General features: G+C 43.2%; 1 protein-coding gene across 1 annotated transcript; it reads left to right on the plus strand.

Annotated features, from left to right (window-relative positions):
* The first annotated feature begins 424 nt into the window (after positions 1 to 424).
* CPNE1 (copine 1) lies at positions 425 to 13,962 on the plus strand. The gene is given in 5 exon segments (XM_030963550.1): positions 425 to 686; positions 1,345 to 1,428; positions 1,878 to 1,919; positions 1,921 to 1,968; positions 13,252 to 13,962. Coding segments are annotated over 5 exon segments (318 nt in total). The 5' UTR covers positions 425 to 605; the 3' UTR covers positions 13,315 to 13,962.
* Positions 13,963 to 23,277: the final 9,315 nt, after the last annotated feature.

Raw genomic sequence — 23,277 nt, forward strand, 5'->3', positions numbered from 1 at the left:
GGACGGATTGAGTGTGCACTGGATCAGGTACGTGTAGACGTGTTAAATGATGTACAAAATAGCAGAGGGAGTTGGGTTTATTATGAAAAATGAAGCGAAAATGTGCTTTGTCAAAGGCTGAAACATATTCAAATTTGGAAACACTGTTAAACATGTTCGTTTGTGTTACCATTGAATGTGGTTAGAAAAATCGTTATGTCGATCACAAAGCAAAGGTTAGAAATACATGTATTTTGTAATTAAGTGCTTAACTTAGGAGGCACTTCAAGAGTAATTCTTTCCTCTTTGTCTAACATGATATTTTTATTATCTGTCTTCTAACCTTAGGTTGTGTCCAGCTCAGTGTTCACCCAACTGCTGGAATTGAAGCAGGAAAAGCCAGCAGGAAAGGGCACTATTACGGTAGATAAGGTTTTTGTTTGAAAAACCTCTCTCAATATGTTGTCTGGGATAAAGTGGCTTTTCTGGTTTCTTGTCAGTATATCTTCAAATGCTACATATATACAGGAGAGGGATATTTAGAAGAAATTACAGTTTCTTTTATGGACAAAATATAAGCAAAACTCTGTGATTTCTTGTTTACATTTTTTCCCCCCTAAATTTCCATGGCAGGGATTTCAGCAGAGGAGATTAAGGATGCCAGGTTTGTGTACCTGGAAATTGAAGCCCAAAACTTGGACAAAAAGGTATTGATTTTTAAAAAAAATATCTTGCATACTTCTCTAGTAATTACATTTTGTGCCTTTTGGTCAGGAATCTCTGTGTTTGCAGACATTAAGCTAAGCCAGTAATCCATTTGTGAGCAAAGGCTTGCTGTGTTTTGTGTTATTTACAGTGGAGTAAGATGGAGATACAATTGCATGTTGAAGTCCACAATGTCAAACTAGAAACTCAACTGCCAGGTTTAGGTTTTAAGGTATTATTTTGGTTTTGGAATATTCTGTATATGAATACCAATCACTTATATAATTGTCTCAAGCAAACTGATATTTCAGAAATTTTGTTAAAGAAGAAAAGGTGGAAATGTAGGTGTTCTGCTCAATGTTATTTTAAGACCAATACAGGGATTTAGTCACCTAACTCTCAGTTAGCAAAATGATGGAATTTGTAGGGACAAAAGTGGTTTGAAGAGGAGATCTTGGAATTGGAGCTTATAAATGCTGATGACTTAAAGAGTGTAGCATTTTTTTAAAGGAAAATAAAAAAGGAAAGAGGAAAGAAAATTAATGCATAGTTTGTTTGACTTCATTATTTTTTGAAGTATTGTCTACTATTTAGTTAATTCTTTACTCATTTTGGTAAAATATAGAGGAGGCTGATTACTTCTGTTTTTTTTGTGTGCAGGATTTCTTAGGTAAATCGGATCAATTTCTGGAGTTGGACAAGCAGAGCAATGCTGGAGCATGGCAGCTTGTGTACAGAGCAGAGGTAGAATTTCCACACAGTGTTTTCCTTGATCAGACAGCTTATTCTTACTCAAAGTGAGAGAGAGTCCCACTACTGGTCACACTTTGCATCAGTTTTGCAGAGAAAGTATCCTATAAAAAGGTATTCTCCTCACAATGGCTGCAGCAAATTGTTTATTTGCTGCCTGGTGACTGGATGGAGCTACCTGAGTAAGGAGTCTGACCATGGACAGCAAGTGAGAAGAGGGTCTCTCTTCCTTCTCGTTGGTGTTGAGCTTGGCTGTAAAATGTAACTTCACTGAGAGCATCAAGCTTTTATTTCTTGCAGAGCTGTTGCTTGGCCATTGATACATGCCAGGATTGAACTGGTTGAAGCTGTTCTTAACTTGCCATGAAGAGTCCTCATGTCATCATTCCTAGTGACTTGCATGCTGTATTCCTCATGTGACATTATGCTGTCATATTTTTAAGGTCATCAAGAACAACTTAAATCCATGCTGGAGGAAGTTCAGTTGTTCCCTTGCAAACTTTCTGTGGTGGAGATTTTAATAAACCTATCAAGGTACAGCCTTTAGAAATTCTCTTTGTTGTTCCAAGTCATCAATTTTCTGTTGATGCTATGAGTTATCACGTTGTCTAGTCATATTTAAGTTATTAGATTGCCTTTCTAGAATTGTAGTGCAGCAGATAAGGGATTATACGTCTGTTTTAAAATATGACGAGTTGTCAAATTGAGAAGTCGCGAAATGCAGAAGTGACACAATTTCCAATGATTAGTCATAAGAAGAATTGTGACTGTTTTTTTCAGTATTTTGGCCAGGGTTTCAGATTGAGCTTTGGTGGTGGTGTCTTGTTTGGTTGGGTGGTTGGTCGTTTTTGGTTTTTTTCATTGCAGCTTTCTAGCACTGTTTCAATGTTAACTGAGAAACTTGCAGATATTGGAAAAACTTAAGCGCCTTGGGATACTAACACAGAGAGGTCTTTGAAGTATCTGTCAGATTTATCCACTCAAGAGACTGGAAGGTTTTCCCAACTCTTTTTCTATCTTTTTCAAGTAGAAATTTAGTTTTGAGTCAGAATTGCATTCCCCTGTGGTCTTGTATATGATAATTAATTCTCTGTGTCCCTGGCTTGTGGAGGTATAGCAGAACAACTACATATTTTAATATGTTTCTACAAAAGAAAGATCTGATAGCAACTTAATACGTTAATTTTTCTTCTAAGCAATGCATTGATAATTTAAAGGCATTTGAATACATAGATTGTTCTGTGTGAGTGTAATTTCTGTCTACTTTTCTAACACGTAAATGCTTTACATTTGCAGAATTTTACTTCTTCATCCTCTCTCTGAAGAGATCTCATGCTGAAAGCTTGATATGGAAGATTTAGCAAAACGCATGCATGCTAATGTTGTTCTTTGTGCAGTATGGTAGTTCCTAATAATTACTGAGATTATTAACCTGGAAATAGGTGTTGTCTTGGTGTAAAAGACAGGTGTCTGCCAAAGAAGGCGGGAACCTCCCTTGGAATGGAAAATATGACCCCCTTTCCTCTGAATTATTATAACTTTGAAATGACGGGACTTTCAGGCAAAGATACCAGAAAAGGAATAGCAGTTCCTTACTAGCGTGTGTGTGTGTATAACAAGGCAAACAAACACCAAGCCCGGCAGCACAGATGAGCAGACGCAGAGCCCCAGGGCCGGCCTTGTCCCGGCTGCAGGCACCTTCCCCTGCGGTGCAGTTCCGGGCACAGCCAGCAGGGGCGCTGCTGGCTCCCGGCCGGGCAGGGCGGGGCGATGATTCCCCCGGGGCTGCAGGGGGCGCTGTGGCGCGAGCTCGGCCGCCTCTCTGCGCACGGCAATGGCGGGCGGGCTGGCGGAAGGGATGGAGAAGGGGCTTCGTTGGCAAACTCACGGGAAGCAGCCAGGCAGGAACCTCAGAACAGCAGGCTGGAACAGCAGAGGTGAGCAGACTGTGGGTGGCGAACAAAGTGTAGCAAAAGCCGAAGCTGTGGCAGGAGCAATGGGGGTCCAGCAGTGGCAACCTGGCTCCCACAAGCAGCAGGGAGGTGCTCCCTCCAGAGGCGGAGAGGGGTACTGGGTTTCCCCTGAGGCACTCAAACACTTGATGAGGGTCTCTTCCAGTGAGGTTGGTTGTTGAAAAGGTCCCAGTTCAACAGCTGCTCTTACGAGCAGAGTCTCACCCAAGGTAAGGAGAAGCAGTGAAGGACAAAACTCCACAGTGGTAAAGCCTTTGGGCAGCAGCAGTCCAGCACCAAAACCACAACCATGACCTCTGATCCCAAGAGCGAGGCTGCAAGAGAGGGCTGAGCCCAGGCCCTGGCCCCCAGCTAAGTCTTGGTATCTCTGCACTTCGCAAGAGAAAATCCCCAGCTACCAAGCTCACTCCCCAGCTAAGAGACTGCAGCCAACTACACCCCTTGTCCCCTCCTCCCCATATTGGCCTCATCTTTTGTCTCTCTTAGGCAACAAATGGGAGGAAAATTCCCTGAGAGAAAGAAAAAAATAGAAAAATCCAAACCTCAAACAGGTGTGCTGGACTTGTTGATAGGTGGCAGTGTTCTAAGTGGTGTTTGTGAGTTGTTATTGGTGGGGAATCAACAGTCTTAGGTCAGAAAGAAGTCATCTTTGTTCAAAGTGTGCAGCAAGCATATAGAGGAGATGACTAAAAGGTGCATATTGTCATTGGTTAGAACTGACATGGCATGGTCAACACATGCTGTTTTGTGGGGCTGTATTTGCTATAGCCCAAAAATATTGCATTGTTACTTTGTTTTGTTTGTTTTTTAGAAGCTTTCTATGCTTTGGAGTCCACTTCAGAATTATCTACTTCTTCAAAAGGATAGCTTTTTTCTGTTAGTTCATTTAAGCCAAAATTCTTGATGTATGGGCAAATAATCTCTGAAATTTCCCAATGCAGCTGTGAAAAAGGATTAAGCTGTTCATATCTTTAAGATGCTGGGGAAGTTAGTCAGGGGAGTCTAGACTGATAGTCAGGAGTTTCACTAACAACACTGAAGTATATAATATTGCACTACTGTTTTATTTTTCATTTGGAATTTGTTCCTTGAAACCTCTTGTTTGAGGCTTCCAAAAATTTACCTAGTGGTGAAACTTTGGGCAGTGTACACCATTTTGGTGTATCCCCTAAACAACAACTTTGCCAGCTCTTCATGAGGATTAAATGCTCAATATGTGTGTGAACATAAATCTTTTGATCAAATGTTATCTACTGTTACGGCAATTCTTTCTTCATTGTGATTCAGAGTGATGTTCTCCTTGTTCTGTGTTAAGAACAGCTCATATTTGTGACGCAGCCTAATCTTTGTTACAGTTTTATGAAAAATAAGTGAAAGCAGCACCTCAGCCCCATAGTTACTTAAATAGAAATAACAAATGTAGGAAATAGAAGTAGCAAAATAGAAATTTGTATTTGTTGGTATTCTCAGGTTTAATGGCATATACACAAAGGCAAAATAATTTTCTGTGGATTTTGAAAGTTCCTCCTGTAGATGAAAGGGGCCTTTTCCTTGCTGACTGTATTCCATGGCTTGTAATGAGTATTGGAGAGTTTATTTGTGAAGAAATAATAAATAAGTCAGTACAGTGTCCTGCAGTATTGGAGGGTTTTGTGTGCAGCAACACCACTCTTTGGGCTGCCTGCAGTGAATCTTGGCCAGTCTTAGAAAAAAACCCTTGTAAAAAGAGTTTGTTTTAAGCCATACCATGTTGTGAACTAATAACTGAACTGGTCCTTGGCATGGCTGTGAGGGGAGTAGGAGCAGGAAGGAGGGGAGAGGAGATGTGTGGAGATGGCAGTGGCTGGATTCCCTGAAGCTCTCCAGGTGTACTGGCATACAGGAGACTCTTCACTGGGAGTCTGCGCCCTGGCTTCTGCACAAGAGAAGGCCTCCCTGGCATGATCCAGTCACTTTTGGGTGATGTGCAAACATCAGAAATGTTGGGAGAAGCTGAGTGAAGTTCAGGGAGGAAGAGTGGGAATTGCTTCATGGTGGAGTGTTTAGATGAGAAGAGCAGAAGTTAGGTGGGAAAGATGGGGGAGGAGAAGGGGGAACAGTCTCTGTGGTATCTTTTGCCATTAAGACACTGGAAGATGCCATGGTGCTTCCCATTTAGGTGACTACATTAAGCCATAATTCACCTGGCTGTTTGCATGGGTTTTCCACTGATACCAGTGGAAGACACCCCGTAGATCTGAATAGTTCTGTAAAGAACCCTGTGTCAAATTCAGATATGTAGCCGTTGAATTTGACATCCTTTTCAGGGTGTGGAATTACCCATGGGTTCATCTTGTCCCATTGTCCTTAGGAGAAAGCTGTCACTGTGGTTTATACTGGAGTAACATCAACTTGATTTCTGAAGGCAGATATCAGAAAGAGAGTTCCTGAATCTGTGTGGCATGTGAGCTTCAGAGGAGGAAGAGGCAGCTGCTTACAACTGTCCCTTAGTTGACTGCTTCTGGAATTACTTGTGTTCTGCAGTTGAACATGTTAGAAATGCTCGTCACTGGTGATTTTGTGGAGAGCTGTGACACCATGTTCCTGTAAACCAGTTATTAATGTATTTTTATTTGTATATGCATTGCTGTTCTGCATTATCTGGTTCTGAAGCCTTCATTCTGACATAAAAATTACTGTTTATTAATAAAGTATTTATAATTTGGTTGGTATAAGATGCAGAAAGAGACAGACTTACTGTTCCATGGAAATTAGAATTTCCTTGTAAATTGATACTCTTGTTGAACAGAAAAAAGGAGCATAGTTTGGATAATAAAGTTTTAATTGCTTGTTCCCATTACCCCAGTTGCATATCTTGTCCTGAATGACCTCATATTTAGACATTTGTACTGTGAAATGTTGGGGGGTTTTAATGTTTCTTTAAAATATTTATTTATTTATTTGTTTAATCTCTTCCATTTAAACCAGGGGAAGATTTTTTTTTTTAAGTTTTCACCATGCATACTTAAATGGGTGAGGAAGTGAACATGTTCCTCTCTTGAGATTCACTCTGGCTGTGTGTCTTTGCTCCTGGGTTTCAGTTAGTGGTGTGGCCAGCATCCCCAGTCCTGATGGCATGGGGGAGTTCACCAGCATTGAAGCAGAGCTGTCAGACAGGAGATGGGGCAGTAAGCCATGGCCAGTCTCCCTAATGCAGGACACCTGCCCATTGCCTGCTTCCGTCTCCTTTCAGGTGCAGTGTGCAGATCATGACAGTGATGGCTCACATGACTTGTTAGGCACTTTGAAAATGACCCTGGAGCACATGCAGACAGCTGGTGCTGCCTCTCTGGTGAACTTCCTCAGCCCCTGCTAACTTAGTTCAGATTTCAGTCTTTCAAACCCTTTCTAATATTGACCTCGGATATGAACTTTTAGTTATTGCCTCCAAACGTCTATTTTTGTATTATTAAGCCAACATTTTAAAATAATAAAAACTGGTGTGGGAATTATATTTCTTTGTTTTCTTTGGGTTCTGTTACCATTCCTATTTCTAAAAATATCCTTGAGCCTGTTATCTGCTGACCCTGTTGTCCGCTAAGCTACTTTTCCCAGCAGTTCAGCTTGCTTTGGCCTCTGCTGAATTAAGTGAAAATAGAAGTGCGTTTTGGTGCTCTAACAGATGAGTCCAGAAGCACAGCTTGTCTCATATAATGTATGTGCTGGAGCTGGTCCCCCTCCTGAGCACTCTGGTCACCTTGCTTGCTAACAGTAGTCCTTCCAAGGGGCACTTGTCTTGGTCATCCAATACTAGAGTAAGTTGAGTCACATGCTGGTGGTGCTGGTTTTGGTTTGTTTGCAGTGAAAACCTGACATCTCATTCTCCTGGAGATTGAGATTCACCTGAATTGAGGCAGCTGTATTTGCACACAGGATGTAGCCCAGGACTACTCCAGTTGCCAGCCAGCTTGACTGAGCATAATACAAAAGCGGGTGGAAGGTTCTTGCCTTTTTTCTAGCCCTTGTGAATTCAGAACCAATGTGAATGAATCCAACCAGGAAAGCACTGCCACTGGGAACCTGTGGTCCAGGCTTTTTTAGCCTCCCCACTCTGAGAGTTTTGCTTCCTCTGCCTAGTGCTGGTGGCAAAAGCACTCTGTTTAGCTCATTAGACAGTGGCCAAAGTAGTCGCAGACCTTTCAAAATTCGATTTCTTAATTCTACTGGGTATTTTGGTAACTCTGAGACTGGGGGATGTGTGGCACTGTCTGTTTCAGTAATTTGCTCTCCTGTAAAGGCACATATTTTGGAACTTGCTTCTGTGCTTGCTTTCTGTAAGTGGAATATGAATGCATTCATCCTGAGAAAAAAACAAAAGAAAAACAACTACAAAAACTCTGGCATTATTAGGATAAAATCCTGCAAGGTAGGAAGATTTTTGTTGGGTTTTTTTTCTTTTTTATTTTCTGATCATAGCAAAATGAGTAGGTGTTACGATGTCTGTTCCTCTAGATTGAGACAGAATATTCATTTCTGGACTATGTGATGGGAGGCTGCCAGATTAACGTTATGGTGAATTGTTCCCCACTGCTTGTATTGGTAGATGACAGGACAAAAGCAGTGAGGTTGTGTTCAGTACTTTTATTGGCAGCATGAGTGACTGCAAATGCAGTATGAATTTGCAGTGATGAAGTCCGCAAAACACTAAAGGGTACTGTATTTTTGTTTTTTGTGATCAAGTAGCACTTTAATGGAGCTAAGGCTTCTTAAACTTCTTTTGAGAAATTGGTTTGTTTGGTCTGTCAGTGGAAAGGATTGGTATGGGTTGGAAATACCTGTACCCAAGTGGGAAAAGGGGTGCAGGCTTGTGTGCATGTCCCTGTGTAGGGTTGCTGTGTGCCTGGGAGAAAAGGAACTGTGTGGGCTTGAGCTAACTCCCTGTTTCTGGATATAGTTTGTTTGTTTGTGCTGACATATCAGTGACTTGCTGCCATCATGTTGCCTGATCAGGTGGGTGTAGACTTCACTGCCTCCAGTGGAGATCCCAAGTCACCAGATTCTTTTCACTACGTCAGCCCAGATGGCATAAATGAGTACCTGATTGCCATCTGGAGTGTGGGAAGTGTAGTCCAGAATTATGACACATATGTAATGATCTTGACTGATCTAGTCACCATGTCAAAAATGTGACTAGAACAGCTTGTTCTAGCCCTGCACTGTTTTAATGATTGAGGGGCTGCCTTTCCTTGGGAGATCCCTTTAGGAGCTGCTACTGTTTCCTCTTGCTTCTGTGAGTGCTAGGGAGGGCAATGGCAGCCCTTCATAATTTGCCGTATTTACTTGGCTTGTCCCTTCTGAGTCCTTTGATGCTTCAGCTGGGCACTGATCTCTTGTTGCAGATGATGCACTGCAAACATGAATGTCCTATTTGGTTCAATGGGAATGAACATTGGGAGCAATGGGAGCAGTCATGTTTGTCTGCTTTGTCCTGTAGCCAGGCTGGGAGTGGTCTGGCTTTTCTCTTGCTGCTTTGGAATCTCCTGAGAGTCCTGTGGGGTGCTGCACTGAGAGAAGTTATCTAACTCTCAAGCCCAAGTCTGAAACCATTGGATACCTGGTGCTAGGCCATGGGCAGCTAGATGATGTACCAATTCTTTGTGGCAGGAATTCTGCCTTGGTCTCCAGCTACTTTTGGTGAAGAAAACTGAAGAGTGAGTTATTACAGAATTGCTCTTTCTCATTTTTATTGTTGCCCTCTCTTTCCAGTGACAAGCTGTTTCCTGCATTTGGGTTTGGAGCTCAGGTTCCTCCTAGCTGGCAGGTAGGGCCTTCACAATGCTGGGCCCTTGCTCTGTCCATGTCTGCATTCCGTAACTGTTTGTAATGTCCCATTTCCCAAGGTATCTCATGAGTTTGCTTTGAACTTCAACCCCAGCAACCCTTATTGCCAAGATGAGAACACCTCTTTATTAATAATGCCACTGAGTGGGGGAGATGTTTGAAGTCCTGTGTTTCTTTCACAACTGGTAGAAATTAAATGCAGCACCAAGACATGGGGCAAATATAGCTTTACTCTCACCTTGATGCTGACAAAAGCAGATGTGTGTTGATGCAGGCAAGCTCCATAACCTTCAGTGAAGGGGTCTAGATTTAATTGATTGTCAGTCTGTACTGAATTTTTTGTTGCTTCAAATTGGTTACTTCTGCTGGGTTACAGGTGCCAGTGGATTCAGCTCAGCCCTTTGCCTGTGCTTGTTAAGATTCCAGAGCCACCATCTGCTGAGGCTTTTAGAAACCAGGATTTCCCCACCAGCAATGTGGATATGTTTGACCGCTCTCTTTTCAAGTTTGTCTTAAAAGCTTGCTTTTCTTCATAGCCATCTTCTTCAGAGGAGGTGGTTTCAGGTTCTATTTGGTTTGTATGACAACGTTTTGGTAGTGGGGGCTACAGGGGTGGTTTCTCTGACAAGCTGCCAGAGTCTTCCCTGGTATCTGATGGAGCTGATGCCAGCCAGCTCCACGGCAGACTCATCACTGGCAAAGACCAAGCCCATCAGTGATGATGGGATAACAGATTTAAGAAGGGGGAAAAAAACCCTGTGTGACAGCACTGAGAGGGAGGGAGTGAGAATATATTAGAGGATCAATACTAGAGACACCAAGGCTAGTAAATAAGAAGGAGGAGAAAGTGTTCCAAGCACTCAAGCGGAGATTCCCTTGCAGACTGTGGTGAAGACCATGGTGAGACAGCTGTGCCTCTGTAGCCCATGGAGTCCATGGGAGAGGAAACACCCACCACCAGCCCAGGGATGCCCTTCCCTGGAGCAGCCTGTTCCTGAATGAATGCATCTTGTGGGAGGGACCTACACAGGCAGTTCATTAAGATCTGCAGCTTGTGGGAAGGACTCATATGGGAGAAGTTTATTGAGGATTGTTTCCTGTGGAAGTGACCCTTTGCTGGAGCAGGGGAGGAGTGAGGAGAGACTTTCCTCTGAGTGAGGAAGGAGCAGCAGAGATGACGTGTGAACTGACCACAGCCCCCATTTGCTGTACCCCACTGAGGGGGGAGGAGAGAGAGAATTCGGGAGTGAATTTGAGCCTCAGAAGAGGGGACGTGAGGGGAAGATGTTTTCATGATTTAGTTTTTACTTTTCTTTATCGTATTCGGATTTGATTAGCAACAAATTCAACTGATTTCCCCATGTCAAATCTGGTTTGCCTATGATGGTGGGTGCTGAGCAATCTCCCTGTCCTTATTTTGACCCATGAGCCTTATTGTATTTTCTCTCCCTTGTCCAGCTGAAGAGTGGGGTGATAAATGGCTTTGATGGGCATCTCATATCCAGCCAGGGTCACCCCAGCACACTGCTGTATTTAAGGGCAGCTCCCAATGCTAGATCATGACTTTTAAGGGCTGAGATCTCTCAGCATGCTGTCACACAGAATTGTTCTTGAACAAGCATTTTTCACTTAGTTTTTTTCCTCTGGTCTTAGGCCAACAAAAAGTTGAATTAGAAATTCAGTGCTAAAATCCAAGCATTTCTTCTCAGTTCAGCCTTGTCTGCCTCACTGGGATCTGGGTCTGTGGTCTTTTAGGGTCTTTGTGCAGCAGTTTTGAGTAGTACCATGCTAAAACCTGATGATGGACAATGTAAACAGTGACAAATGAAGCTCCATTGATACAAGCCAGGAATAGGCCAATTTAGATGGATCCATAGAAGAGTACGTACCATATAAAATAGGACTTAAAAAAATTGTTTGGTTAACCTGAAAAAAGCTTTTTGCATTAGAAAATCCCTTACAGATTTCCATTTCTGTTACAGAAATGGTTGAATCTTCAGTCAGGGATTGTTTTCTCACTTCTGCACAAAGAAAATGAAAAGATAGTGTTCCCAAGAGCTTCTGACCTTGTCTAATTAGGACATAACCAATTAAACAAGGTAAATTGACAAGGTAGAAAGGAAGAGTAAACATAGTCTTCAGCATATCTTTGCTAGGTTATTTTTCCTGCAATTTCATAGAATCAGAGAATGGTTTGAATTGGAAAGGACATTAAAGATCATCTAGTTTCAGATCCCTGCCATGGGCAGGGCTTTTTCTTTCAGATTTAAACCTAACTATTTAAATAAAGAATCAGCAATTGGGTACAGCAATTTATGTTAACTGTGCTTTGGAATTGGAAATTCAGTTTTCTCTTATTTTCATTGTGTTTGCTTCCTTTTAAGTCTGTTAATAGCTACTATAAAACAGCAGTTGCTCATTTCAGAACCAGGTACTAAACTTCAGCTTCTGGAAAATTATAGAAATTATAAACACTTTACCACACTAAGACATTGGTTTGAGGTACTCCTTTCTTTCGGGAAAAGCCCTTGTTCCCTTCATGTTACCTCTAGAACCTCTCATGTTATTTATCACTGCTGTGTTTTGGATGTCTAATACTTCTAATGCTTCTAATTAGACACACCTGAATTAAATTATTGATAAAAAAAGAACCAAGGCTTTTTGAGTTATACTGCAAGGATATTAAATATCTCTAGCCTTTCTGAATGCCAGTCAGTAAAACAGCACCTATCAGTGAATTTCGTATGCAGCTGTGTTTATTTAGTAGTACTTTTTGTCTCTAGTACTTTTTGCCTATTGATGTAACTGTTCTTTATAAATTGAACTTAATAGTTTCTCTTTTTTCTAGTACAGAGAATATTGGAAGTGCACAGTGAAAATCATTAGGCATAGGAAAAATGCGAATGAACATAAGTTTCTTTAATGTTCTGGTTTTGTCTCATGCACAGCAACATCTGATTTCTTTCTTAGCATAAGGGAGTGCTCTATCTGCCTTCAGTTATGTGAGCTCTGGTGTTGAAATACCTAACTGTATGCTTTCTCGTGTTTTTCAGCAATACTTTATCTTGCTGATCATCACAGATGGAGAGATCACTGATCTAGACCAAACTAGGCAAGCCATTGTTAATGCCTCTAATCTGCCCATGTCCATTATCATTGTTGGTGTTGGTGAAGTCAGTTTTAAAGCAGTGGAGTTCCTTGATGGAGACAGCGGTGTTCTGAAATCTGTGACAGGAGAGCCAGCTGCATGAGACATTGTCCAGTTTGTGCCTTTCCAACAGTTCAAAAATATATGTTTTTTTTAAATTCAGAAGAGTCCCATTGCCAGGATGTATGCATCCTAAAAATGACCACGGTCTTGACAAGGCAGCAAGCTGCATGCTCAGAGGGCATGCCTGTGCTGCTTGTTCCCAATGAGAGTTGAGATGTTGGCTTCTGTGTTCAAAGCTGTGTCTTGCTGTCTTGCCGTTCTTGAGAGCCTTCATTGTGTAATTGATTTTGCATACTGCTTCTTGGCTATTGCAGGATTAAAGGGGATGTTCTCTGTCCTGGGATATGAACATTTAGCAAAGAACTGAGATACTACTGTCACTCTCTGATGTTGAGGCCCATGAGTGATTGAAGTTGAGGTCAGTCTTCCCTGCTGTCAAAAGCAGTCCAGTCACTCACCAGCTCCCTGACTTCCTCTGCTGGCATTGGTGTTCATGCATTTTGCATAGTCAATTGGCTTGAATGATTCAAATAAAAACCCAAAATGAGAGACCTTGCTAGTGGCTAGGGCAGTTTTCACTCAGACTGGGGCCACATAAGGGCTATGTGAGTCTGAAGTTGAGGTGAGAACAAGCGGTTTTTATCAGCAGCGCTCACTGAGACTGACTGGAAGTGCTCCTAAAGCTGTAGCAAGCAATTCTTAAAACAGAATGAGCAGGGCAGGTGTTCTGAATTCTCTAAGAGAGTGTTTCACTAGGCTACCAAATCTGTTATTTGTGGCATTTTTGATTTATTCTCCCCATTCTCTTTTCAGGCTTCCCAGGAATCACTTTCCCAGATAGTTCTGGCTGAAGTGCCCAAGCAGCTAGTGTCATAATATGAATGGCCGGTATGGCCCCCCCGAAACTGCCAGAAATCAAGGTGATGTAGATTCAGCTAGCCCTGGCTACCTGTAGCACTGGGGTGAAGGAGAGCTGCCTGCAGCCACACTCTCCCTTACACGCTGTGGATGCTCAGTGCCTTGAGATTGCACCAGTCACACCACTTCTTTCACCTGTTTGCACTCAGTCTTTGATCGTTCAAAGATTTCTATTGAAAGAAATGTAAATACAGAAAAACCTCCAAGTGCTGGAAGTTTTTGTTGCAGAAAGATTGACCTTGTTTGTTTTCTACCTTGCAACAGCGACACTTTGTGACACATCACACTGCACATAGTTGCTTGACACAGCCCATCTGCTGCTCACTATCAGGGTAGGCTTCTGAACTGAGCTGCTCTAGTGCTGAGCTTGGTGATAGAAGTGTTGCACCTGTGTTTGCTGTAATGACACTTACCATGTGCTCCTTGATAGGTGTCTTTTATCAAGCTGCCTTTCAAATGGACGTGACCAAAGACTGTTGGTTGGATGCCTGATGTAGTTCCTGTTGTCTTCATAAAGTGCCAGTATATTTTTTTTATGTTTCAGTGACCATACCTTTCTGATAATACCTTTCTTTTTAATCACATTTTTCTATTAGCAAAATTTTTTTGTGTTTTTTGGTGGGGTGTTGTTTTTTATCGGTGACCGTACTTTTTTTTTTTTTTTTTTTTTTTTTTTTTTTTTTTTTTTTTTTTTTTTTTTTTTTTTTTTTTGTTTTTGTTGTGAGTTTTTTTTTTTATTAATAATATTATTTTTATATTACAGATAATTGTATTTATTTTTTTTTTTTTTTTTTTATTATACATTATAAAAAAGGAAATTATATTTTTTGTGTAACAAACGGGGGAAGGGTGCCCGATGGGTGGTGGGGGGTTTTTTTTTTGTTTTACGTGGGACTTTGGAGTGTGAAATTGGTATAAGATAAAAAAATTTTTTTTTTTTTTTTTTTTTTTTTTTTTGTAGGGGTAGAGGGAGGTGTGTGGTTGTTTGAGCACAACGTGTGTCACCATTTTTTTTAAATTATTTAAATATCTTATTTTTCTTATGTAACATTTTTGGGTTTTTTTTTTCTTCCTGGACTTTTCCCTTTGTTTTCCAGCAATGTGGATGGTGGTGTTTCAGTATCTGAGTGAGCCTAGGTTCAGTGAGATCCAAAAAAAAAGCAGAGCCAGTTGTCCATCATTGTTAATTTTGTTCGCTTTTTTAAACACATCCAGGGATGGTGACTCCACCACCTCCCTGGGCAGACCATTCCAGTACTTTATCACCCTTTCTGTAAAAAACTTTTTCCTATTATCAAACCTATAATTTCCCCTGATGTAGCTTGAGACTGTGTCCTTGGGTTCCGTCAGTTGCTGCCTGGAGAAAGAGACCAACCCCCACCTGACTACAACCACCTTTCAGGAAGTTGTAGAGAGTGATAAGGTGGCCTCTGAGTCTCCTTTTCTCCAGGCTGAACAGCCCCAGCTCCCTCAGTCATTCCTCACAGGATTTGTGTTCCCAGCCCCTCCCAGCCTCGTTGCCTCCTCTGGATGCCCTTAAGCATCTCAACATCCTTTCTAAACTGAGGGGCTCGGAACTGGACACAGCACTCAAGGTGTGCCCTCACCAGCGCCGAGTATAGGGGAAGGGATGACCTCCCTGCTCCTGTTGGCCACACAATTCCTGATACAGGCCAGGATGCCATTGGCTTTCTTGGCCACCAGGGCACACTGCTGGCTCATGTTCAGCCAGTGTCAAACAGTAACCCCAAGTCCTTTTCTGCCTGGGCACTGTCCAGCCACACCATCCCCAGCCTATAACATTGCAGGGGGTTATTGTGGCCAAAATGCAGGGCTCAATATTTGTATTTATTAAACTTCACCTTGTTAGACTCTGACCATCCATCCAACCATTCCAGATCTCTCTGCAGAACCCTCCTACCCTCCAAGAGATCAACACACGCTCCCAGCTTAGTGTCGTCTGCAAACTTACTAATGAAAGACTCAATCCCCTCATCCATGGCATCAATGAAGATATTGAACAGAGCTGGCCCCAGCCCAGAGCCCTGAGGGTCACCCCTGGTGCCTGGCTGCCAGCTGGATGCAGCACTGCTCACCACCACTCTCTGGGCCCAACCAGCCAGTTCTAAACCCAGCACAGAGTGCTCCTGCCCAAGCCACGGGCTGCAGGTTTTCCAGGAGTGTGCTGCTGGAGACAGTGCCAAAGGCCTTGCTGGAGTCCAGGCACACAATATCAACAGCCTTTTCTGCATCGACCAGGTGGGTCACTTGGTCATAAAAGGAGACCAGGTTGGTCAAACACGACCTACCCCTCCTAAACTCCTGCTGGCTGGGTCTGATAGCCTGACCATCCTGTAAGCGCTGTGTGATGACACTCCGTATAAACTCTTCTGTAACCTTACTGGGAACTGAGGTCAGGCTTACTGGCCTATAATTAACAGGATCCTCCTTTCCACACTTTTTGTGAATGGTTGTCACATTGGCCAGCTTCCAGTCATCTGGAACCTCATCAGCGAGCCGGGACTGTTGGTAAATGATGGAGAGCAGTTTCGCAAGCTCATCTGCCTGCTCTCTCATCACCCTGGGATGGATCCCATCTGGACCCATGGATTTATGAACATCCAAGCAGCTCAGTTCTCTGACTGCCTCCTCTTGGATAATGGGGGACCATTCTGCTCCCTGATATCATTGAGCAGCCTAAGAGGACAGTTGTCTTGAAGGCAAGCCTTCCCACTAAAAACTGAGGCAAAGAAGGTGTTAAGCACCTCTGCCTTCTTCTCATCTGCAGTTACTAAGTTCCCTTCTGCATCTAATAAACAACAAAGGTTGATCTTACTCTTCCTTTTACCATTAATATATTTATAAAGGCATTTTTTATTATCCTTTACAAAAGTCAACGTTTTAAGTTCAAGCTGAGCTTTGGCCTCCCTAATTTTTTTTCCCATGTGCTCTAGCAGCCCCCTTGAATACTTCCTGAGAGACCTGACCCTCCTTCCAAAGATAATTCATCCTTTTTTTCTATTCCTAAGTTCCTCCAAAATCTTCTTGCCCGTCCAGGCTGGACATTTGCCTTGTTGACTCATCTTTCGGCACACAGGGACAGTCTGGTCCTGTGCCCTCAAGATCTCTGTTTTGAAGCTCACCCACCCTTCCTGAACTCCCTTGTTTTTAAGGGCTGCTTCCCAAGGAAGTCTCTGAATAAGTCTCCTGAATAGGACAAAGTCTGCCCTCCGGAAATCACATGTGAAAGCCTTATTAATGTTCCTTTTGATTTCAGCAAATATAGAGAATTTTATAATTTTATTACTACTGTGCCCTAAGTGACTTCTGCCCACCATATCTCTGACCAGCCCATCTCTATTTGCAAATAACAGATCTAACATTGTCCCTCCCCTGGTGGGCTCACCCACCAGCTGTGACAAAAAGTTGTCCTCTGCAAACTCTAAAAATTTCCTGGATTACCTTTTTTCAGCTGTATTGAGTTCCCAAAAAATGTCCGGCAGGTTGAAATTGCCAGCAAGAAAAATGGCTGATGATCCAGAAACTTTCTCTAGCTGTTTATAGAATGAATTGTACCACCTCTTCCTTGTTGGGTGGACAATAACAGACTTCCAGTGGGATGTCAGCCTTGTTGGCCTTCCCCTTAATTCTTACCCGTAGGCATTCAACTTCATAAGTTTCAATGCCCATCATATCAAAAGCCTCCCAAAGTTGTAGCCATCCAGTGCAGCACTCCAGCCATGTGGGTCATGCCACCACATTTCTGTGATGGCAATTACATCATTGCTTTGCTGCTGTACCATGGCCTCCAGCTCTTGTTTGTAACCTGTGCTGCGTGTATTGGTATACCTGCACCTCAGCTGGGCTGCTGATTTCACTCCTGTCTCAGGCTTACCATCCTTGGGCCTGCTTCCAGACAGCCCAGATGCATCCCCTTTCCCCTTCAGACCTAGTTTGATGTCCTTTCAACAAGTTCTGCCAGTTCATGAGCTAAAAACCTTCTGTCCTTAACAGAGAGATGGAGCGCATCTGGTTCCAGTAGAGCAGGTGCTGTAAAAGTTGCCCCATGATCAAAGAACCCCAAATTCTGCTGATGACACCAACCTTGGAGACACTCGTTGATAATGTGAGCTCTCCTATTCCTTTCACTGTTTTTCTCAGCCACCAAAGGGACTGAGGAAAAGACTACCTGTACCCCTATCCTATCAACCACTTGTCCCAGTGTCCTAAAGTCCCTTTTAATTGTCCTGACACTTCTCTTTTCAATCACATCACTGCCAGCCTGGAATATCTGCAGTGGGTAATAATCAGAGGGCTGAATCAGCCCAGGAAGTCACTCAGTGATATCCCAGGCCCCAGGGAGGCAGCAGACCTCTCTGTGGGGTGGGTCCCTCTTGACATGTGGGGCCCTCTGTTCCCCTTAGAAGGGAGCCACCCACTACAATTACCCTTCTTTTCTTCCTGATGCCAGAGGTGGTAATCTTTCTCACAGATGAGTCATAATTGGGAGGCTCACTGGGCAGATAATTTTCTTCTAAATCATCCGGCTGACTCTCTAGATAGAGGGGTTCATCCCTATTCTGAAGTGGCACCTGACTTGGGGATGGGGGTCGGGAGGAATTTTCATTATTACCTCCTCAAGTAGGTATCCATTTCCACTCCCCTTCACCTACCAGGTGTCCTTCTATTGTCTGACAGTGAGAGGCATGGGAGTTCTCTGACTCTTGGTGGGCTTGACTCAAGGATGGAAGGGCAAATCCACCCATCTATTTTCCTTTCACTCTCCTTGATACTCCTTAGTCTTTCAACTTCCTCTCTAAGCTCAGCCACCAGTGAAAGGAGATTGTTCACCTGTTCACACTGCAGGCGGGTTTCCTACACAACGCCCCCTGAAACTGCTGCTAAGCTCAAACACTCTGCACAAGAATTGGTCTGGACAGATGCAACCTTTTTCGAGGGTTCCATTTGATTATGTACACTTGTACTAACTACAGTTTTCGATCACGTAAAAACCATTAGTAACACAAACCCCAAAAACCACCAACCAACAGAAACACTGCAAACAACACACAGCTGCACCCCATCTACCATTACGTAGCTTGTGCTTGAAGGGCTGTGGGGCTAGAACCACTGCTGAGCCAAGGTGAATCTATTCTAGTTTTTTATTCAAACCTATTTTGACTATGTTATGTTCTCTCATGTTACATAAACAGCAGCCAGCTTCCTCTAGAGAAAGTTGGACTGTCTTTCTTGATGCCTAACCTGCAGCACCCCATTTTTTTGCACTTCTTGCACTAAGTCTTGCACTTCAAGACTTAGTCTTGAAGGAAACCGAGCAGCCTCTCATCTTGCGTGGCTGTCTAAACTGAAATGTGTTACAGGTGTGGAAGAGAGGGAGGAAAACTGCCAAGTCATCTCTGAGAAACTTCTCCCTTGGTTGAGAACATCCTTCACTTGTGTTTTCAGTTGCTTACCGCCTGTAGACAGAACTCTCTTTCTGTTATACATACAAGAAACCTAAGGCTTTTTTTTTTGTCTGTGTGTATTTTGAAGCCCATTTTACTGCTCCTTGTTAAACCTCTGCCAGTTCCCATGCAAAAGGGAGTGAGTGTTCTTTGTCTGCCCTGTAAAGAGTGAAGTCACTGTTCTGCAGCAAGCTGAGGTATCTCCAGGTATAGGACTCATTTATGGTAGAAGAGACCTTTCCTGTTTTGGGGAGGAAGAGGCCAAGAAGTGTTAGGGGCAGGTCTGAGTGGGGTCTGGGGGAGTTCTTTCCACTGTGGGAGCAGACTAGAATTTGAAGGAGATGCTCCTTACCCACAGGTAAGTGGCTGAAATGTGAGCAAGAAAAGGGACACAAGTCCTGTAGTTGTAACTTAGGAGGAAGAGCTGCATGGGTATGGGCCCATGTGAAAAGCCATGGGAAGCTAAATTTAGAAGCTACTGACCTAGGATGGCAAAATTTTGCCTGTTTTCTGTCTTTTACTCTCCTCGGGGCTCCAGGTTTTAGAGGAAGTGCAGACAGCTGCTGAGCACTTTGGTGGAAGGATGGTAGGTCTGTTTCCTGCCACATGCTGCCCTGGGTGTAGCTGGAATGCAGATTGATGGCACGGCACAGCTGTCAAGTTAGAGGAGAGGTCAGGTTATTTTCCTCAGGACAATGTGTTGTGCATGCTCTCTGTGTCCCCCAGTCACTGGCTTGATTTATCTTCCTGGTGAGCACAGGGAACACCCCAGAAATCTTTTTACCCTCGCCAAGATTAAACAAGCACCTTTATACTTGTGATCACCAAAGGTATTTCAGCCTCGGGGCTTTAAAAAAATCAAAAGCTGTTGCATGTGGGAGCTCAGTAGGGAGGGTTCCTTTTGCTTCCTGGACATGTGGCAATAAATATCGGTGACATTTCATGCCAGGCTATGCCACACTACCCAGCAGGCAGTGGGACATAATGCCTTTTTTGCCTGTATAACTGGTTGGGTTAATGGCCCTCCTTGAGGTCTAAAATACACAGGGGACAGTTTTGCTAAAAATGAGGCACTGTCTTCAGGTGGGTGCAGTCATGAGACTGCTCCAGGTGCTTGAGGAAGCCACAGAAACTCCACAGTGTTATAAATGATCAATCGAAAGCCAAATTATCAAAAATGTGAAAAGATTTTATTTTTCTTTTTCTGTGACCAAAATACAGTCCTCAAAACCACCGCAGCCAAAGAGACAGCGTCGAGCCCGGGATTGGCACTGGGTGAACCTAGATCTGACTTCTATCGCATCAGATCTACCCCCATTCAGGAGCGCTGCTTTTTGCAGGGCTATTTTATACAGTTTTTTTATGCCCAAGACAGAGGAGTCCCAGTTTCTTTTGTAACTCTGCATATTCAAGACAGTTTCTTTCACTGTGCAGAGCTGGACAATTGCTGTTTCCTGGTTGATAGCCGGTGTTAATCGTGTCCAGGGAAGTCATGTATTCAGATGTATCTTTCTGGCGACTCCTGCTATCTTGATTGATGGTATCAACAGGGCAATGATTGTCCTTGGGCATCTTCTGATCACTCGGGATAGCGGTGATCATTGCGCTGGCCACGTCTATTCATAAGTTAACTGAGTATTGTTCTCCTGCCACCTTCAGGAATCTCGGAATTCAAATAGACGTCTATCTTTGGGCTGCTTGTGGTCAGATACTCGTTTGGATTTCACAATCTTATAAAATACATCCTCTCTATGTGAGAAATGCATGTATTTTATGATTGGCTTTTCGCAAATATTAAAATGAATATTATATGTGTTGTGTTAGCAAGTAATGCTGTATTAATTCTCTTAAGTACTGTATAGTTTTAGGTTATAAAAAATTGTTAAAATAGAAACTATGCTATATAAGATGCTTTGTTTAAAAGAAAGGACTCGCAGCGAGATAGCAGCCACAGGACACCTAAATCTTTCAGAAGAGAAGAATTTATTGCTTTCCTGTCAGAAGAAACAAACTGCTTCCCGCCTCAAAGGCGCCATGGGTGTTAGAAGGGAGAAGTTGACACTGACCAGACAAAAACCCTGTGTTTGAATGGAATTTATGCATCATGTATGAAGTGTATGAATATGCAACAGGCTATTGCTCTTAAAGATTACTCCTTTTGTTAGAGGGGGGTCCTTTTTCCCCGGGCTCGTGCTGCCAGGAAAAAGGTACCCGGACGTCTGTAACTCTTTGTCTTTATTGTCTCATATTGTCCTAACTCACCTTGCACAAATTATTATTACTCTAATTGTATTACTATTTTTATAACAATTTTTTTATTACTATTAAACTTTTAAAACTTTGAAAACAAGTGATTGGCGTTTTTCACATCTATAAAGCATGAATTATTTCATAACATATATTACCATAGGGATGTGCTTTCTTCTGACCGGCTTTGAGCAAGTACTGGATCCACTCAGCAGCAGGATAATTTGATGGTGTGGATGTCTCATTAAACTTCCTAAGTTGCACTCCTCACTCAACTCCACTGATGACTGGATGTGGGGTCAGCACATTGAGCTTTTAGTCTGTTTTAAACTGATGAGCTCACTTGGGTTCACAAAAGTTTTGCCAAATGCTGTCAAGTCTGCCATGTTTTGTTGTTGCATGGTCGTGCTGGTTTGGAAGTAAACTGGTGTGTCAAATGAACCCACTCAACAGCCTTAAGAGAGATTGTTATAAACAAAATTCTGCCAATTTTTTTTTTGTAGAAAAAGTTACAAAAGCAAGCAGACCAGTGTTGCTGCTGCAGTGCTACCTGTTGTTATGATAATCACAAGTCGTTAGAGTTAATGGTTCTTTTTGTATCAGTAAAGGCCCTAGCTAGGGCTAAGTTAAGGTCTCTTCTCCCCAGACGGTGAAGGGAGGGTCCCTCCCTGGACAGTGAGGGGAAAGGACCAGACGTGGGAGGGGGGCATCAGAATATGCAAATTAATTTCGGGATCAGCATGCCATGGGAAGTGTCAAACTTACCGAAAAGACCCCAAAAACAATGAGCCAATGCAGAGTTGGGAGATTGGAGTGATGCCTGGATGTGAGGAACAGAATGCTGAGCCAGCAGAGATGCTGTAAACCTTTGTGCCCCTTGCCCTGACTACAGAAGTCATCTTAAACCAGGACCTGGAGCCGGGAGGCGGGTGAAAGCAGAGCGGTCAGGGTTGTGCTCAAGCTTCCCACGAGCACTAGCCCCCCAGCTCTGCCCCTAGTGGGCAAAGCTGAGCTTATCCTCCTTCTCCGAGTCACCCTAAGAAAGAAGACGGAGACTGCAGACCTGTCAAGCTTCCCAGTCTTGAGCTGTTCACTTTTAGTAAAGGCATTAAAAGGAGAAAAGTCCCTTGCCCAGTTTATTTGAGAGGTTACAGGTCAGAGTTAAAATTTATTAAAGAGATGATAATAAATACAATAATACAGAGAAAAGTGGTTTTAACCTACAACGACTGAATACAACCTGGCACCCTGTTGGTCAGGGTGATGGTACCAGTCCTGTCGAAGTTCTGGTCTTCCTCTAAATCTATCAAGTGGTGGTGCCAGAAGTTCCCAGGCCTAAAGATTTTACACACTCATGTTTGTTAGGAAAATTAATCCACAGCGCCAGAGGTTTATGTCCGAAAAGGAAACAGAGGAGTCCTGTAGCTCTATTCATGAATGAAGGGGGAAGATAATGGGGCATTTTCCATAAGGTCTCTCAAAATGATGGAGGATGCAGCCTCCTTTTTATCCTGATTTCCCAGCCAATTTTCCCTCTCTCTTTCCCAATTGGCTGAGGTACTTGAGAAGTACCGACTTCCCTAATGGTCTAATACAGACCCCCTTCCAATGTGCACACCACACAACCCCGAGCCCCCACCCCTCTTTTCTTTATATCTCTGTTCTGTTTCTCTAAGTCCAAGAATTTAGCAAAGCTTGGGTGAGCAACAGTGTCAATTGGTGGAATTCCTCTGGAATTTATGTTTCTTCCCATTGTTTTTTTCACCTATTGATATCTGGCCTTATCTACAATCAGGCCCACAGTTTGTAAAGACACATCCCTCTCATTCCCTTCAGGTTCAGGTGGGGATGCCCAGTACCTCTCTCAGGGCGGAGAGTTTCACAATTCATGAGGTAACACTGTGTGAGTCATGGGATATTTTGAGAGTCCTTGATAGTTTAAGTGTTGCAGCTGCCCATACTGCTGTCCCATTGAGTCCTTTATGGCCCATTAGCAGAGATGACCCCTGAGGCTCTCACCTCACCATCTGGGTGTGACTGTGCTGATGTTTCCTCAGTGGGAGTTATCACAGCTGAGTCATTGGCGTGAAGAAAAAGGAGCTCTGCCCTGTGTCACAGGGTTTGCCTCTCCTTCTTATTTAACACCCGGCTCATAGTTCTGAGGGGTCGGGTGTGCATTGGGCAGCTCCTGCAAATGATCCATCATCAA

Source organism: Camarhynchus parvulus, chromosome 20 (assembly GCF_901933205.1).
Source record: "Camarhynchus parvulus chromosome 20, STF_HiC, whole genome shotgun sequence".
NCBI classification, from domain to species: Eukaryota; Metazoa; Chordata; class Aves; order Passeriformes; family Thraupidae; genus Camarhynchus; species Camarhynchus parvulus.